Below are 18,606 nucleotides of genomic sequence, written 5' to 3'. Positions count from 1 at the left end.
TGTCAACCAAATTTTTATGAACAAAACAAAAAAAATCTCTTGAACCATCATATCCAAGAAATATAATTCACCTGTATAATAACTTTAATTCTTGTGTCAAGGAGACTGCAGACAGTGACCTCTCGTCACTGACCCTGACATTCTTCCAAGATAAATTACATAAGACAGGTGACTTGCACATGCTAGGTCATTGGCTTTTAGCTAGATGATAGAACTTATAAGCATCAAACAAATATTAAACACATCTGTACACAAATGAAATCATCTACCTTTGGCTCTTTCCACTTGCCATCCAGATGCTCTGACTGTTCATATAATGTGTTTACTTTGAAATGTAGGAGTTATATTTTAACCTACTGATTGATTTCTCCTTGGATATAAGTACAAGCAAGGGAGAAGGAAACAGGAATTGGAAGAGAAGCATTGAATTCCACTAGGATGTCTATGAAATGGATTTCAGTTCTGCTGCTACAGCTGAGCTGTTACTTCAGCTCTGGAAGTTGTGGAAATGTGCTAGTGTGGCCCACAGAATATAGCCACTGGATCAATATAAAGACAATCCTGGATGAACTTATCCAGAGAGGTCATGAAGTGACTGTTCTGACATCTTCAGCTTCCATTCTTGTTGATCCAAGCAAATCATCTACTATTAAATATGAGATTTATCCTGTACATTTACAGAGAAAGGATTTTGAGGATATTTTCAGGAAAATGATTGACATATGGATATATAATTTGCCAAGAGATACATTTTGGGGATACTTTTCACAAATGCAAGAAATCTTGTGGGAATATTCTAACTGCCTTCAAAAGTTCTGTAAAGATATAATTTTGAACAGGAAACTCATGACAAAATTACAAGAATCAAAGTTTGATGTCATTCTTGCAGATGCCATTGGACCCTGTGGTGAACTGCTGGCTGAGCTACTTAAAGTACCTTTTGTGTACAGTCTCCGCTTCTCTCCTGGCTATATATTTGAAAAGTATAGTGGAGGACTTCCTTTACCTCCGTCCTACGTGCCTATTATTATGTCAGAATTAAGTGGTCAAATGACATTCATGGAGAGAGTAAAAAATATGATATATGTGCTTTATTTTGACTTTTGGTTCCAATCATTTAATGAGAAGAGTTGGGATCTGTTTTACAGCGAAGTACTAGGTAAGTCATGTTTTTAATTGGTAGCATGAAGTTTTAATTCTTAGTGCCTAGGAAGGTGAGTTTGTATAAATATAAAGTCAGAGGAATTTGTCCTTTATAAGTGCAATGATGAAATGAAAATATAAAATGATCTCTCAACCTCACAAATGTTATGGAAAGACTTATATGACAGGGCCAGTTAGAACCCTGTGGTCCATTATTTAGTACATTACACTCCAGGAAGTCAATAACCACAAATTAAAACACTAAGGATTTCTTGAAACAATTAGATATCTATTCTTTGTGTGTTTGTTTGTAATACTTAAAAAAAATTTTTTTTACTTTTTTCTGGATAAAGTGTTTTAACATTTCTTTGTTATTTATTAAATACAGAGTGAAAATATTACTTCTGATATGCTTTACTTTTTAGAATAATTTTAAGTCACAGTATATTGAGTCAAGATTTCCCATATAACCCTTGCCCCACACATGCATAAAACATCCCCCACCAGAGTGGTACATTTGTTACAACTGATGAACCTACATTGACACATTATTATCATCCAAAGTCCATAGTTTACATTAGAGTTCACTCTTGGACATAAGTGTCCTCCTTAATCCCCATCACCTATTTAACCCATCCCCCCACCCACTGCCCCTCCAGTAACCCTCAGTTTGTTCTCTACATTTCAGAGTCTATTTCTTGGTTTGTCTCTCTCTTTATATTTTTGTCTTTTGTTTGTTTGGTTTCTTAAATTCCACATATGAATGAAATCATATGGTATTTGTCTTTCTCTGACCGACTTATTTTACTTAGTATAATACTCTCTAGCTCCATCTGTGTCATTGCAAATTGCAAGATTTCATTTTTTAAAAAAGATTTTATTTCTTTATTTTAGAGAGAGAGAGAAAGTGAGTGGGAGAGAGAGGGAGAGAGAATCTGAAGCATACTCGACACTGAGTGCAGAGCCCCACTCGGGGCTCCATCCCACAACCACTAGATCATGATCTGAGCCAAAACCAAGAGTTGGATGCTTAACCAACTGAGCCACCCAAGTGCTCCAAGATCTCATTCTTTTTTATGGCTGAGTAATATTCATTGTATAAATATACCACTTCTCTAGCCATTCATCAGTTGGTGGACACGTAGGCTGTTTCCATAATTTGGCTATTGTAGATAATGCTGCTATAAACATTGGGGTACATGTATCCCTTTGAATGAATATTTTTGTATTCTTTGGGTAAATACCTAGTAGTGCAATTGCTGAATCATAGGGTACATCTATTTTTAACTTTTTGAGAAACCTCCACACTTGTTTCTTGTGGCTTTGATTTTAGCCATTCTGAAAGATGTGAGGTGGTATCTCATTGTAGTTTTGATTTGCATTTCCCTGATGATGAGTGATGTGGAGCATCTTTTCATGTGTCTGTTGGACATCTGTATGCCTTCTTTGGAGAAATGTCTGTTCATGTCTTCTGTCCTTTTTAAAATTGGATTATTTGGTTTTGGGGTATTGAGTTGTAGTAGTTCTTTTTTTAAAGAGTTTATTTATTTATTTGACAGAGAGAGACAGAGAGAGGGAACACAAACAGGGGGAGTGGGAGAGGGAGAAGCAGACTTCCTGCCAAGCAGGGAGCCCGATGAGGGGCTCAATCCCAGGACCCTGGGATCATGACCTGAGCCAAAAGCAGACACTTAACGACTGATCCACCCAGGCGCCCTATAAGTTCTGTATATATTTTGGATACTAACCCTTTCTCAAATGTCATTTGCAAATATCTTCTCCCATTCAGTACGTTGCCTTTTAGTTTTATTGATTGTTTCCTTCATTATGCAGAGGTTTTTTTTTTTTAACTTTGATGTAGTCCCAATAGTTTATTTTTACTTTTATTTCCCTTGCCTCAGAAGACATATCTAGAAAAATGTTCCTATGGCTGATGTCAGGGACATTACTGCCTGTGCTCTCTTCTAGGATTTTTATGGTTTCAAGTTTCACATTTAGTTTTTTAATACATTTTGAATTTATTTTTGTGTATGGTATAAGAAAGTGGTCCAGTTTCATACCTTTGCATGTAGCTGCCCAATTTTCCCAACACCATTTGTTGAAGAGACTATCTTTTTTTCCCATTGGATATTCTTTCCTCTTTTGTCAAAGATTAATTGACCATATAACTGGGTTTTCTATGCTGTTCCATTGATCTTTGTGTCTGTTTTTGTGCCAGTACCATACTGTCTTGATTATAGCTTTGTAGTGTAACTTGAAGTCTGGAATTGTGATAGCTCCCATTTTTTCTTTTTCAAGATTGCTTTAGCTATTTGGGGTCTTTTGTAGTTCTATGCAAATTTTAGGATAGTTTGTTCCAGTTCTGTGAAAAATGCTGTTGCTGTTTTGATAGGGACTGCATTAAATGTATAGATTGCTTTGGGTAGTATATACAGTTCAATATTTGTTCTTCTAATTCATGTGCACAGAATGCCTTCCTTTTCCTTATATCCTTATTCCTAGGTACTTTATTATTTTTGGTGCAGTTACAAATGGGATTATCTTAATTTCTCTTTCTTCTGCTTCATTATTAGTATATAGAAATGTAACAGATTTCTGTACACTGATTTTGCATCCCGTGACTTTACTGAATTAATTTAACAGTTCTAGTAGTTTTTTGGTAAGTTATGTCATCTGCAAATAGTGAAGGTTTTGCTTTTGGATGACTTTTATTTCTTTTTGTCATCTGATTGCTGTAGCCAGGACCTCTAGTACTATGTTGAATAAAAGTGGTAAGAATGGACATCCTTGTCTCGTTCCTGACCTTAGGGGAAAAGCTCTCTGTTGTTCCCCATTGAGTATATGTTCACTGTGGGTTTCCATATAAGGCCTTTATTTTTTGAAGTATGTTCACTCTAAACCAACTTTACTGAGAGTTTTTATCATGAATGGATGTGTACTTTGTCAAATGCTTTTTCTGCATATATGGAAATGATCATATGGTTTTTATCCTTTCTCTTATTGATGTGATGTTTGGTTTTTTCCCTTCAGGAAGACCCACTACATTATGTGAGTTAATGGGAAAGGCTCAAATATGGCTCATTCGAACCTACTGGGATTTTGAATTTCCTCGCCCACTCCTACCAAATTTTGAATTTGTTGGAGGACTCCACTGCAAACCTGCCAAACCCCTGCCTAAGGTAACTGATTCCTGTTTCTTTTGTTTTATTTTCTCTGAGGCATTTCACCAGTATTCTAGCTTAAAAACACCATTCCTCAACAATGTTTGTGTGTCCCAACAATATCTGCAGGCAAATCCAATGTTTGCTTGCTGTCACTCCAACATTTACACAATTCATTTGAGATCCCAAGGTTTGACAACTTAGAGCATTAAAGGATTTGCTTAGCCTATGAGAACATGTGTTTTCTGCCACACACCAAGGCTGGACAAAATCTCAGTAAAGATCATTGGGGGAACATGGTTCTCAACATTATAGCTGACTGACAAAATGAGCACAGAGAAAACTACACTATGTATATAATAAGGACCATAAATTCTGCATATTTAATAAGGACCAAATAATTTCTACCACTTTTATCTGAAAAACATTCATAATATGAAATTACAGAAGAGTTCTGTATGCTTTCTTTTTTTTTGAAAGAAAACAATAATGTAATATGTTTTAAGTTGATATTGTACCTTTAAGACATAATTGAAAAACAAGCATCCCTTACTGAATGATTTTATGGTCTCTTCAACATCTTGTCTACCTTCTTATTGGTAATAAGATGAAACTAAGATCTTATTTGATGGTTAACCTAATATCAATTTTGATTACAAAATGTTTAGGTGTATATGGTAAATTTCTCAAGGTCTAAATCCTGAGGTAAAACTAGCAAAAGTTCTATTCAGTCTAATACAAGTGTCCATCAACAGATAAATCCATAAACTAAATGTATTTACACACAATGGAATATTAGTCATAAAAAAGAAGAAAATTCTAACACATACTCCAACGTGGAAAACTTTACGACATTATGCAAAGTGAAAGGGGTAATCACAAAAAGACAAATACTGTATGATTCCACTGATATGGTATCATACAGTATGTATGATATGCAGGTATGCAGATTAGTCAAATTCATAGAAATACAAAGTATAATACTAAAGATGTGAAGGAGGGAATGGGGAATTGTTATATAATGGGTACAGAGTTCCAGTTTAGCAAGATGAAAAAGTTCCGGTGATTGGTTACCCAACAGTGTAAATATACCCATTATTTAACTGCATACCCAGGAATAGTTAAAATGGTAATTTTTGTATGTACTTTGCCACAATTTAAAGATAAAAACAGGTATTATTCTATTAACTCCTGATAATATTTGGTATCTCTCTTCAGCTGTTTGTAGAAATTATCTTTTTTTAAAAAGATTTATTTATTTGAGATAGAGTAGGGGGACTGGGGGGAGTGGAGCAGAGGGAGAGAGAGAATACCCAGCAGATTCCTCACTGAGTGTAGAGCCAGACTTGGGGCTCAATTTCACAACCCTGAAATCATGAACTGAGATGAAATCAAGAGTCAGATACTTAACTGACTGAGCCACCCAGGCACCCCTTGTAGAATTCTTTTAATAGTGTTTGCTATGCTGTTCCTCTCTTGTGATGGAGAAAACTTTCTTCACAGGAAATGGAAGAGTTTGTCCAGAGCTCTGGAGAAAACGGTATTGTGGTGTTTACTCTAGGGTCAATGGTCAATAACATGCCAGAGGAAAGAGCCAATGTGATTGCATCAGCCCTTGCCCAGATTCCACAAAAGGTTAGATAAAGTAACTTAATCATATACAACTACTTAATAAGTCTGTTAAACTGTGTAAAGGGATTGATTACCCTTTTCTTCATGACATGGAAACCATGATGATAGCTCCAATTTATCTCAGATATGAGCAAAATATACACAGCAGATACTAAAGTAGTACAGAAGGTGTTTTGACAATAACTTTAGTATTAACATTGAGATCAGAAAGAAATATACTTAGGAGGTATATATTTAGGAGGTACAGTGTAAAGTTTGCTATTATAAGGTATCATGGGCAGGTACAGAAATCACCAAATTCTGTCCTGTCATTCACTCCTTTTCCTTAGAGGATTTCCAAGGGCACTGAATACCTCAGAGACGTTCTCAGAAAGGAGTTAAATTTCAACAGTATGTTAAGCAGGAACTGATAAAAGTCTGAAAAGCATCATTCAGTTTATGCTTGCTGGATAATCCAGGTTTCTTTTCCTTCCCCTAAATTTTTGAGATAAGCCTATTCAGTATGCTGTTCAGAGAGAGGATGGCCAGGGTTCACCAAACTATGTCTAGGCATTCATCCAGCCTAGATTATTTAGAGAAATAGAAAAACTGACATAACTGGTGGAGTGGGCCCTATTAAGAATAAAAGAGTAAGATAAATGAAAAGTGGGGAGATGGGTCTACCCTTCAAGGTGACCCTGTGCTTACTAATGTGTGGCTCCAAAAGGACTTTAACTTATCAGAATACTAACTCTTCCTGATTAAGGAAGGAAATGGAAATATATTAAGGAGTCAACCAGAAACAAGCCTAGCAAGGGAAAGTTTCAGATGCCTCTTTCTACATAAAATATAGTAGTAAATTACTTTCCAATATAGAGAAAAAAACCTGGAGTATTTGGGTATTTGTGAACTACTTTTTAGTTTACTGATATAGTTTCTCTTTATGTTGTTTGCTTGATATCTAAAGTTACTTGAACATAGCAAATATATGTTAACCAATGAAAACTATAATCCAGTTTATGAGGATTGCTGGGGAATTCTAAAATCAATCTATTTTGGTACTGGGAATGGAAATTGCTTGGGTATAGATCTCATATTCATCAATGCTGTCAATGCTTTGTAGTGCATCACTGAAGTGTTAACAATGAGTTAAATAAAATTTAGCATCATCACAGTTTTGGATATTTTTCAGCAGCTACACTGTTATTTGTGAAGTGCCAACAGGCTCTTCTTTGTAATATTTAAAAAACTTCCAAACCAAGATATAGTAATAATAATCTGGATTCATGTAATAAATTACCTTTTTCTTGGAAGTAGTGCCTAATAATTATTAATGTAAAAGAAATTAAATGTACTAAGTAGAAATTATTTATATTAATAAATTACTAATAAGCAGAATTATTTCTCACAAGCAGATTGCATACTTAGCTTTTTTGTATATCAAAAGACATAAAACTCTAATAAAATAACATATGGGACAAGTAGATATAAGTGAACTCCTTCTGTAACACTTAAAAAGGAATAAATAGGTTAATATGACATTGGAAGATGAAAGCAATTATAATTGATAAAACAAAACAAATGTGTAGGCCTTAGTATTTTCCTACTTGTTTGCACTAGAATTATAATAACTGCTTAAAAATTTCTTAAATATTTGTATTTGTCACTGATAATCTCATTTGTCTAATCTCTATGTGTGAACCATCATGATTACAATCATACCTGATTGAATATAAGAATAAGGAACAAAAATGTGGGTATTTTATTATACCAGTGTTTTAGTAGTCTTATTTTTAATAACTTTTGTCCTTATTACTTACCAGTCAATGAAAGGGGTCTAACTAGATTATCTCTTAATTTCTTTAAAATTCCTACATGCTATAACTTCAAAGTTCAACTCATGAAATAAGGTATTTTCTTTAACAGGTTCTTTGGAGATTTGATGGCAAGAAACCAGACACCTTAGGGCCAAATACTCGGCTATATAAGTGGATCCCCCAGAATGACCTTCTTGGTAAGAATCTGGAAAACACTGAATTGAAAGTAACTCTAAACAAAATGATAAGAGTTCCCAAGAAGGAAATTGATTGAACATTTATTATTGAAAAACTCAAAAACCAAACTTAACTTCCTTACATTTATTTTGCAGTCCTAGGGGGAAAAAGATAAGATACAGCATGTTATTATACACAGTCACATTCCTTATGGCCAGAATCAAAGTATCTTTATTTCAGGTGTAATTACTTCTCAAAGGTAATTTTTTTATTTTTTAATTTAAATTCAAATAGCCAACATATAGTACATCATTAGTTTTGGATGTAATGTTCAAAAACTTATCAGTTGCATATAATACCCAGTGCTCATCACATCATGTGCCCTCCTTAATGCCCATCACTCAGTTACCCCATCCTCCCACACACCTCCCCTCCAGCAACCCTCAGTTTGTTCCCTATATTTAAGAGTCTTTCATGGTTTTTCTCCCTCTCTGATTTCTTTCCATTCCGCTTTTCCTCCCTTCCCTTATGATCCTCTGTGCTGTTTCTTATATTTGCCATATGAGTGGAACCATAAGATAATGGTCTTTCTCTGGTTGACTTATTTAATTCAGCATAATACCCTACAGTTCCATCCATGTCAGTGTAATTGGCAAGTATGCATCTTTTCTGATGGCTGAGTAATATTCCATTGTATATATATACCACTTCTTCTTTATCCATTCATCTGTCCATGGATATCTCAGCTCTTTCCACAGTTTGGCTATTGTGGACATTGCTGCTATAAACACTGAGGTGCAGGTGCCCCTTCAGATCAATACATTTGTATCTTTGGGGTAAATAACTAGTAGTGCAATTGCTGGGTCATAGGGTAGCTCTATTTTTAACTTCTTGAGGAACCTCCATACTGTTTTCCAGAGTGGCTGCAGCAGCTTGAATTCTCACCAACAGTGTAAGAGGGTTCCCCTTTTTCCACATCCTCGCCAACATTTGTCCCCGTCTTGTTAATTTTAGCCATTCTGACTGGTGTGAGGTGGTATCTCATTGTGGTTTTGATTTGCATTTCCCTGATGCCAAGGGATGTTGAGAATTTTTTCATGTGTCTATTGGCCGTTTGTATGTCTTCTTTGCAGAAATGTTTGTTCATGTCTTCTGCCCATATCTTGACTGAATTATTTGTTTTTTGTGTGTTGGGATTGATAAGTTAGATCTTGGATACTAGCCCTTTATCTTATATGTCATTTGCAAATTTCTTCTCTTATTCCATAGGTTGCCTTTTAGTTTTATTGATTCTTTCCTTTGCTGTGCAGAACCTTTTTATCTTGATGAAGTCCCAATAGTTCATTTTGCTTTGTTTCCCTTGCCTTTGGAGACATGTCTAGCAAGAAGTTGCTGTGACCAAGGTTGAAGAGGTTGCTGCTTGTATTCTCCTCTAGAATTTTGATGGATTCCTGTCTCACATTTAGGTCTTTCATCCATTTTGAGTTTATCTTTGTGCATGGTGTAAGAAAATAATCCAGCTTCATTCTTCAACATGTGGCTGTCCAATTTTCCCAGCACCATTTATTGAAGAGAGTGTCCTTTTTCCATTGGGTATTCTTTCCTGTTTTGTCAAAGATTAGTTGACCATAGAGTTGAAGGTTAATTTCTGGGTTCTCTATTCTGTTCCATTGACCTATGTATCTGTTTTTGTGCCAATACCACACTCTCCTGATAATTACAGCTTTGTAATGTAGCTTGAAGTCCAGAATTGTGATGCCACTGACTTTGGTTTTCTTTTTCAACATTCCTTTGGCTATTCAGGGTCTTTTCTGGATCCATACAAATTTTAGGATTATTTGTTCCAGCTCTGTGAAAAATGTTGATGGCATTTTGATAGGGATTGCATTGAAAGTGTAGATTGCTCTGGGTAGTATAGACATTTTAACAATATTTATTCCTCCAATCCATGAGCATGGAATATTTTCTCATTTCTTTGTGTCTTCCTCAATTTCTTTCATAAGTCTTCTGTAATTTTTAGAGTACAGATCCTTTACTTCTTTGGTTAAGTTTATTCCTAGGTATCTTATGGTTTTCAGTGCAATTGTAAATAGGATCAACTCCTTAATTTCTCTTTCTTCTATCTCATTGTTAGTGTATAGAAATGCAACTGATTTCTGTGCATTGATTTTATATCCTGCCATGTTGCTGAATTCCTGTATGAGTTCTAGCAATTTTGGGGCAGAGTGTTTTGGGTTTTCCACATAAAGTATCATGTCATCTGCAAAGAGTGAGAGTTCAACTTCTTCTTTGCCAATTTGAATGAGTTTTTATTTCTTTTTGTTGTCTGATTGCTGAGGCTAGGACTTCTAGTACTATGTTGAACAAAAATGGTGAGAGTGGGCATCCTTGTCATATTCCTGACCTTAGAGGAAAGGCTCTTGGTTTTTCCCCCATTGAGAATGATATTCTCTGTAGGCTTTTCATAGGTGGCTTTTATGATATTGAGGTATATTCCCTCTATCCCTACACTGTAGAGAGTTTTAATCAAGAAATGTACTGTATTTTGTCAAATGCTTTTTCTGTATCACTTGAGAGGATCATATATGGTTTTTCTCCTTTCTTTTATTAATGTGATGTACTACATTGATTGATTTGAGAATATTGAACCACCCTTGCAGCCCAGGAATAAATCCCACTTGGTCATTGTGAATAATCCTTTTAATGTACTGTTGGATCCTATTGGCTAGTATCTTGGTGAGACTTTTGGCAACCATGTTCATCAGGGATATTGGTCTGTAATTCTCCTTTTTGGTTGGGGTCTTTGTCTGGTTTGGGGATCAAGGTAATGCTGGCCTCAGCATTTGGAAGTTTTCCTTCCATTTCATTTTTTTTGAAACAGCTTCAGAAGAATAGGTATTAGCTCTTCTTTAAATGTTTGGTAGAATTCCCCTAGGAAGCCATTCGGCCCTGGACTCTTGTTTGTTGGGAGATTTTTCACTACTACTTCAATCTCCTTCCTGGTTATGGGTCTGTTCAAGTTTTCTATTTCTTCCTGTTTCAGTTTTGGTAGTTTGTAAGTTTCCAGGAATGCATCCATTTCTTCCAGATTGCCTAATTTTTTGGCATATAGTTGCTCATAATATGTTCTTAAAATTATTTGTATTTCCTTGGTGCTCGTCGTGATCTCTCCTCTTTCATTCATGATTTTATTAATTTGGGTCCTTTCTCTTTTCTTTTGCATAAGTCTGGCTAGGGGTTTATTGATCTAATTAATTCTTTGAAAGAACAAGCTTCTAGTTTCATTGATCTGTTCTATTCTTCTTTTGGTTTCTATTTCATTGATTTGTGCTCTAATCTTTATTATTTTTCTTCTCCTCCTTGGTTTAAGCTTTATTTGCTGTTCTTTCTCCAGCTCCTTTAGGTGTAAGGTTAGCATGTGTATTTGAGACTTTTTAATTTTTTTTTGAAAAAGGCTTGCATTGCTATATACTTCCCTCTTAGGACGGCCTTTGCTGCATCCCAAAGGTTTTGAACAGTTGTTTTTTCATTTTCATTTATTTCCCTGATATGTTTTAATTCTTTAATTTCCTGGTTGACCCATTCATTCTTTAGTAGGATGCTTTTTTACCTCCAAGTGTTTGAGTTCCTTCCAAATATCCTCTTGTAATTGAGTTCAAGTTCAAAGAATCATGGTCGGAAAATATGCAAGGGATAATCCTAATCTTTTGGTATGGGTTGAAACCTGATTTGTGACCCAGTATGTGATCTATTTTGGAGAATGTTCCACGTGCACTCAAGAAGAATGTGTATTCTGTTCTCTTAGGATGGAATGCTTTGTATATATCTGTGAAATCCATCTGGTCCAGTGTGTCTTTCAAAGCCCTTGTTTCCTTGTTGATCTTCTGCTTACATGTCCATTGTAGTGAATGGGGTATTGAAGTCCCCTACTATTATTGTATTATTATCAATGTGTTTCTTTAATTTGGTTATTAATTTATTTATATAACTGGCTGCTCCCAAGTTAGGAACATAAATATTTATAATTGTTAGATCTTCTTGTTGGATAGACCCTTTAAGTATGATATAGTGTCCCTCTTCATCCCTTCCTACAGTCTTTGGTTTAAAATCTAATTTGTCTGATGTAAAGATTGCCACCCTAGCTTTCTTTTGATGTCCATTAGTATGATAAATGGTTTTCCACTCCCTCACTTTCAATCTGGAAGTGTCTTTGGGTCTAAAATATGTCTCTTGCAGACAGCATATCAATGGGCCTGCTTCTCCCTCTCCCACTCCCCCTGCTTGTGTTCCCTCTCTCACTGTCTCTCTCTGTCAAATAAATAAATAAAATCTTTAAAAATAAATAAATAAATAAGAAACCAGGTGGGATGCCTCGCTGGCTCAGTCAGTTAAGCAACTGCCTTCAGCTCAGGTCATGATCTCCAGGTTCTGGGATCAAGCCCCACATTTGTCTCCCTCCTCAGCAGGGAGTCTTCTTCTCTCTCTCTCCCTCTGCTCCTCCCCATTGCTTGTTCTCTCTCTCAAATAAATAAAATCTTTAAAAAATAAGAAACCAGTTGAAAAGGAAAATTTTAAACTGAAAGATAAATGAATCTTGCAAAAAAAAACCCAATTTCTATATACTATTTTCCCCTAGTGTTGGAGTTTTGCAGTCCTGTGTGCTCCACAAACTGGGTGTTCCCTTCTTGTTTCAGCTGGTCTTCAGAGGGCCACCAATTGTGCTGATTATCAAGTGTCTTTGCCTGGGCAGACTTGCACCACCCCTTGCTAGGGGCCTGAGCTCAGTGTAAGCTGATTCTGATTGCTCTATGTGGCTTTTTTTCCCTGAAGGCCCTCTGTACCTCTTTAGAGGATGAAAATAAAAATGGCTGCACCCCAATCTCCAGCCCTGGAGCTGAAAGATTGCAGCCTCCTCTCTTCTGTAAACCTTCAGGGATAAGCAGTCTTCACTTGTGTGTGTGCCAAACTCTACAGACTCTTGCAGTGCATGCCCGCACTGATCCTCCCAGGGGAAGGTGGGTCACCACATTTCTGCCCTTTTCAGGACCCCCACACACAGAGCAGTAGCCCAGTCCTGCACCCTCCTGCACTGCCCCTTCTGGGGGAAGGTGGGGAGTCACCACATTTCTGCCCTTTGGAAGGCCCCTACACAGAGAACGGTCACCCGATCATGCTGCAGTTTGCAGTTTATGGCGAACCGAGCTGAGAGCCCCCTCCTGTCTCACTGAACATAACTGGTTTCTCTTCTAATGCTTGGGAATTCTGTCAGCTCAGGAACCCCCATTCTTTCTGTGACCCCAGGGATCCTGAGACCACACTGTCCCACCTAGGATTCTGCCCCACCTCGCCACCTGAGCACCTTTCAGGCAGGAATGTCTCTCCCTGGAGCAGACTTCTAAAGGGTCTGAGTTTGCACTCTGGGGCTATATCAATTTTTGGTAGCCAGCTTATGGAGCCCCCCTACCATTTATTTTCCAAATATACCCTCAGATTCATTTTTATGCATCTCCTACCTTGCAAAACGTGGTCACTTTTCTATTTATAGAATTCCAGCAATTCTTTTCTTGTATCTCAGGTTGAATTCATAGGTGTTCAGAATAATTTGATAGTTTTCTAGCTAAGTTCAGGGACAAGATGAAATGAGGTCCCCTACTCCCACCATCTTGCCTCCTCCAATAATTTTTTAATAACTACCTGGATCATCACTCTGTCTCCTAATTCTCCCACCGTATTCCTATCCTTTCTCATTCTGCATGGGTATTCAGCGTCACTGAAAAATAAAAGCCCTTCTTTAATTATCAGTGACTCTACATGTTCTCTAGGAAAACACCATAATCATTTTCATGAAGTCACAACACATTTCATGATAAAGTGCAGTCTTTCCTTCCCCTGATTTGACCACCATCACACTTCCTGCTACCTTGACACCCTACATGTTAACTCAGTGACTTTACTGCTTAAGAGAATATTGTCTAATATACCACCTCCTTGCCTTTTTTTTTTTGCGCATGCTATTCTTTATCCAGAATGTTCCCTTTTAATTTGTCTGTCCAGCCATCTTGTATTCATTTTTCAAGTTACAAGTACCACACCAATCTTCATTTACCACTCCAGTAGATTTATGTGCTTCTTGCTCTGAGATCTGACATTTTAATGCTGTTTCATATATATAATACTATATGCCTTATGTTGCCCAACTCTCATTTTATTTCTAAGACTTATAATTAATAATGCAATCCTAGGTCATCCAAAAACCAAAGTCTTTGTAACTCATGGTGGAGCCAATGGCATCTATGAGGCAATCCACCACGGGATCCCCATGGTGGGCATTCCTTTGTTTGCGGATCAACCTGATAACATTGCTTACATGAAGGCCAAGGGAGCAGCTGTCAGTCTGGATTTCCACACACTGTCTAGTGCAGATTTGCTCAATGCATTGAGGATGGTCATTAATGACACTTCGTGAGTATTATAATTTTTTTCATTAATAGTATTTATAGATAGGTTCTTCTGTCAATGGTGAATATGAGTTTCATCCTATATTTAAGAGGCTAATTTTGAAATTTTAATATGATTTAACTGATCTTAAATCTACTTTTATTTTCAACCATTTAGTTCAAAGTTGCATTTTAACCCCATTGATTTAATGGGTAACCAATTGCTGCAGCAATTTTCCACATGAACAAATGCAAAAGTCATACAGGTAATTGTAAGAAAACATTTTTAAAGATATAATAGAATCCAAAAAATGAAAGAATGAAGAATTTGCAGTTATGTAAAATAACTTTCAATTCAGTACCAAAAATTTCTAAAACTAAAAATATCTTTTTGCCCCAAAATTAATTTTATTCTTATTTTAATATATTTTATAATATGTAATTTATGTAACAAAATTTAAAGTATAAAAATGTTATGGAATTATGAAACCATCACTATAATCTAAGTTTGGGACATTTTCATTAGCCCAAAAAGGAATCACATATGACTTAGAAGTCATTTCTCATTCCTCTTGCCTTAGGTAAACAATCTACTTTCTATCTCTACAAATTGCTGTATTCTGGATATTTCATACAAATGGAATCATAGAAGTTATGGTCTTTTGCATGTGGCTTCTTTCACTTGGCATGTTTTTGAGTTTCATTCATGTGAAGTTTTGTATTGCTGAATAATATTCTATGGTATGGATATGTTACAATCTATTTATTCATTTATCAGTTCATGAATATTTTGGTTATTTCCACATTTAGGAATTACAAATATTGCTACATATGTTATTGTGTGAACAAAATTTTTCATTTCTTTTGGATAGACATCTAGGAGTAGAGTTGGTGGTCATATGTTAACTCTGTGAGGAAGTGCCAAATTGATGTCCAAATGAGATGCACCATTTTACATTTCCACCTGCTGAGTATGGGAGATCCAAGTTCTCCACATCATTACCAACACTTGTTATCATCTGTTTTATTACAGACATCCTAGTGGATGTGAAGTGGTCCCTCCTTGTGGTCTTGATTTGCATTTCCCTTATAGCCAAAGTTATTAAGCATCTTTTCATATACTAATTGCCATTCATGTATCCTCTTTAGAGAAATGTCTATTCCAATTCTTTGATAATTTTTAAATTGATTACTTGTCTCACCTTATTAAAGAATTTGTTATGTGTTATGGATACAATATATTATCAGATATATGATTTGTTAATATTTTCTTCCATTCTGGTTGACTTGATTTTTCACTTTCTTGTGTCCTATTGAAGATAAAACTTTTTAAATATGATAAGATAAATATTAAATTTTCTATATTACAGAGGAAAACAATGTGAGGGAATTTGTAGTGCCTAGCACAGCAACCATGAATTCAGTATTTATTACTGCTATAGTATTAATATTATATTAGGAGGGTATCATCTAAAGAAATACTGAAAAATATATTATCGAGAAGAAAATGACAGAACAATCAAATAATAAAAATACTTTAAAATAGGTAAGAAAGAAAAAGAAATATATGGCAGGTTGGACAAATAGAAAAGAAAATAGAAATAAGACAGTAGATGAAAATATAAATATGCCACTACTTACATTAAACCTAAACAGACTAAATAATTTAAAGACAAAGTTTGTCAGAATACATTTTAAAAAACTATATACTGTTTATAAGACATGTTCAAATAGAAATGTACAAGAAGATTGTATCAAAACAACGCAAATTACTAACTGGTGACACCTACTATTAAAACATCAAAATGCAGAAGTGGACAAAAGAACAAACAAATATACAAATCTATAGTCATAATATTGAGTTTTCAAACATCTTTCTCAATAACATAGAAAAAGACCAAAAAAGAAAGAAAGAGAAAGAAAGAAAGAAAAAGAAAGAATGAAAAAGAGAGAAAGAAAGAAAGAAAGAAAGAAAGAAAGAAAGAAAGAAAGAAAGAAAGAAAGAAAGAAAGAAAGGAAGAAAGAAAGAAAGAAAAGAAAGAAAGAAAGAAAAAGAAAGAAAGAAAGAAAGGAAAAAGAAAAAGGTAATGGAATGGATAAATACCTGTGTTTTGAAAGACACAATTTAAAAATATAACCTGTCTGACATACATATACATCATTATATATAAAACAACAGAGAATACACATTTTTCAAGAATGGAATACATACTGGTATTAACCATATGCTGGGCCATAAACCAAGAGTAAATTTGAAAAATATAATCATCAAGAGTATATTGTCCAGCCTTACTGCAATTCACTTAGAAATTGTCAAAAAGAAAGAAAACTGAAACATCTCTAAATTTTGGAAATTAAGCAATATACTTCTACATAATTCAGTCAATAAAGAAATCATAATCATAAATACACCTCAGCAATTCTACTTCTACATTACATACAAACACAACTGTATAAACATGTAAATCAAAAGAAATACACAAGATTTTTATGACAGCATTAGTAGTAATGGCTAAAAAATTATTAACACAAATGTCCACTGATTAAATGAAGAAATAATCTGTGGTATTGCCAAACGATGGAATACTATACAGTGATAGAATTAACCAACAACTGTTACACAAAAAAGGGAATGAGTGTTACCTTATCATTCCAATATGTAAATAATAAAAGCTAATCTATGATGATTAAAAGGATCAGGGAAGATGGGGTGCTTCTGGGTAGCTTGTGATACCCTATAACAATATCTTAGTAGTAGGTATATTATTACATCCACTTCACAATAATATTCTAGCTAATTTTGAATTTATGAGCTATTCAGTTAAAACTATGTGCATTTTTCTTATGTAATATACTTAAATGTTTTTCTGGAAAATATAACATGTTTTCAAATTCTAGGTTTCAAATAGCAACACACACACACACACAGAACAAATGTCCAAGGGTGCTTTGATAGTGTGCCCAGAAAAGCCTCTCTGAGATGGAACATGAAGCTGGGTCATCAAGAGGTAGAAACAGCCTTGGAGTTTTATAGGGAATAGTGTCCAGCAGAGAGACAGAGAGGACAGAAAGTGCAAAGGTGCTGAGATGAGGACATGTTTGGCAACTTCAGTGAACAGCTAGCAGGCCTCTGTGCCTACAACAGAGTGTACATGGGACAAAGTGACAGGAGAAGAGGTTGCTAAGGGTCTGTATCTATAAGATCCTATAGTCCAAAATTCATAGTTGGATTTTATTCTAAATGTAATGAGAAGCCAGATCGAAATTTTGAGCAGGGAAGTGTCATGATCTGATATCTGTTTCAAAAATCAGACTGGCTACATGATGGAAAATAAAGAGTAGAGGGTAGATGAGTGGAGACACAGGGACCAGTGAGGTGGCATTTTACTCACCATGACTTAATTCCCTTTACTGCTTCATGAGGATCATTCTATAAGTGCATTCCCACCACCGCATTTATAGCTGTTACAATGGCCCATATCATTTTCTCTGTTAGAAAAGATAAAACTATCCTAACTAAACTTCCATTTTCACTTTTTAAAATATTTGTTGATGGGAAAATTCCAATTTAAAAGCCCAATCTCCTATGTGGACCCAAATAAAAAACACACTACTTCTGTAATTCTATGGCATTTATTTTGAATCATTTGTATGGCACTTTTCAAAAACCTTCAAGGGAATTATATGATTAGGCAAATTAGCTTCCTTTCAATATCAGTATCTTTATGTTTCTCCTTTAGATACAAAGAGAATGCTATGAAATTATCAAGAATTCACCACGATCAGCCTGTAAAGCCCTTGGATCGAGCAGTCTTCTGGATCGAGTTTGTCATGCGCCACAAAGGAGCCGAACACCTCAGGCCAGCCTCCCACAACCTGACCTGGTTGCAGTACCACTCTTTGGATGTGATTGGGTTCCTGCTGGCCTGTGTGGCAACTGCTCTATTTGTCACCACACAGTGTTGTTTGTTTTGTTACCAGAAGTTTGCAAAAATAGGGAAGAAGGAAAAAAAGGAGTAATTGTATCTGGGGCCTCAAGCTGGTATGCCTCATAGATGGGATAGATGGGACTCCTCCAGTTTATTCCAGAAAGAAGTTGTGATGTAAGATTCCCTTCCTCCTGCGACAAAATGACTTCACAACTTAGCTTCTCAGATCAAAATCTGCTTTTAAGGGATTTACTACCTGTTTAAGAGTTAGAAATATGTCATGCCCACAGAAAAACTGGCAAAAAATAAATAAAATAAAAATAAGACTGTA

General features: G+C 35.5%; 1 protein-coding gene across 2 annotated transcripts; it reads left to right on the top strand.

Moving 5' to 3' along the window:
* Positions 1-417: 417 nt before the first annotated feature.
* Positions 418-18,606, top strand: LOC112835672 (UDP-glucuronosyltransferase 2B31-like). 2 transcript variants are annotated; one of them, XM_025887228.2, is made up of 6 exons: positions 418-1,159; positions 4,174-4,322; positions 5,808-5,939; positions 7,842-7,929; positions 14,152-14,371; positions 18,087-18,606. In XM_025887228.2, exons 1-6 carry the CDS (start codon positions 439-441, stop codon positions 18,364-18,366), a joined length of 1,590 nt encoding a protein of 529 aa, XP_025743013.1. In that variant the 5' UTR covers positions 418-438; the 3' UTR covers positions 18,367-18,606. The 2 variants fall into 2 exon arrangements, with proteins under 2 accessions (XP_025743013.1, XP_073747864.1); XM_073891763.1 differs by lacking the exon at positions 18,087-18,606 and adding an exon at positions 14,928-15,090.

This window comes from Callorhinus ursinus, unplaced genomic scaffold, assembly GCF_003265705.2.
Source record: "Callorhinus ursinus isolate GAN/ISIS: 27379988/994484 unplaced genomic scaffold, GSC_fseal_2.0 scaffold4, whole genome shotgun sequence".
Classification (NCBI taxonomy): domain Eukaryota; kingdom Metazoa; phylum Chordata; class Mammalia; order Carnivora; family Otariidae; genus Callorhinus; species Callorhinus ursinus.
The sequence above is the reverse complement of the archived record's forward strand: the minus strand, read 5'-3'. Positions and strand labels throughout refer to the sequence as shown.

Bases quoted from the DNA above. Each gene is read 5' to 3' on its own strand.
- LOC112835672 (XM_025887228.2), top strand. From the start codon at position 439: ATGTCTATGAAATGGATTTCAGTTCTGCTGCTACAGCTGAGCTGTTAC. The intron at 1,160-4,173 runs GTAAGTCATGTT...TTTTCCCTTCAG, and splicing joins GTTTTACAGCGAAGTACTAG to GAAGACCCACTACATTATGT. The intron at 14,372-18,086 runs GTGAGTATTATA...TTTCTCCTTTAG, and splicing joins ATGGTCATTAATGACACTTC to ATACAAAGAGAATGCTATGA.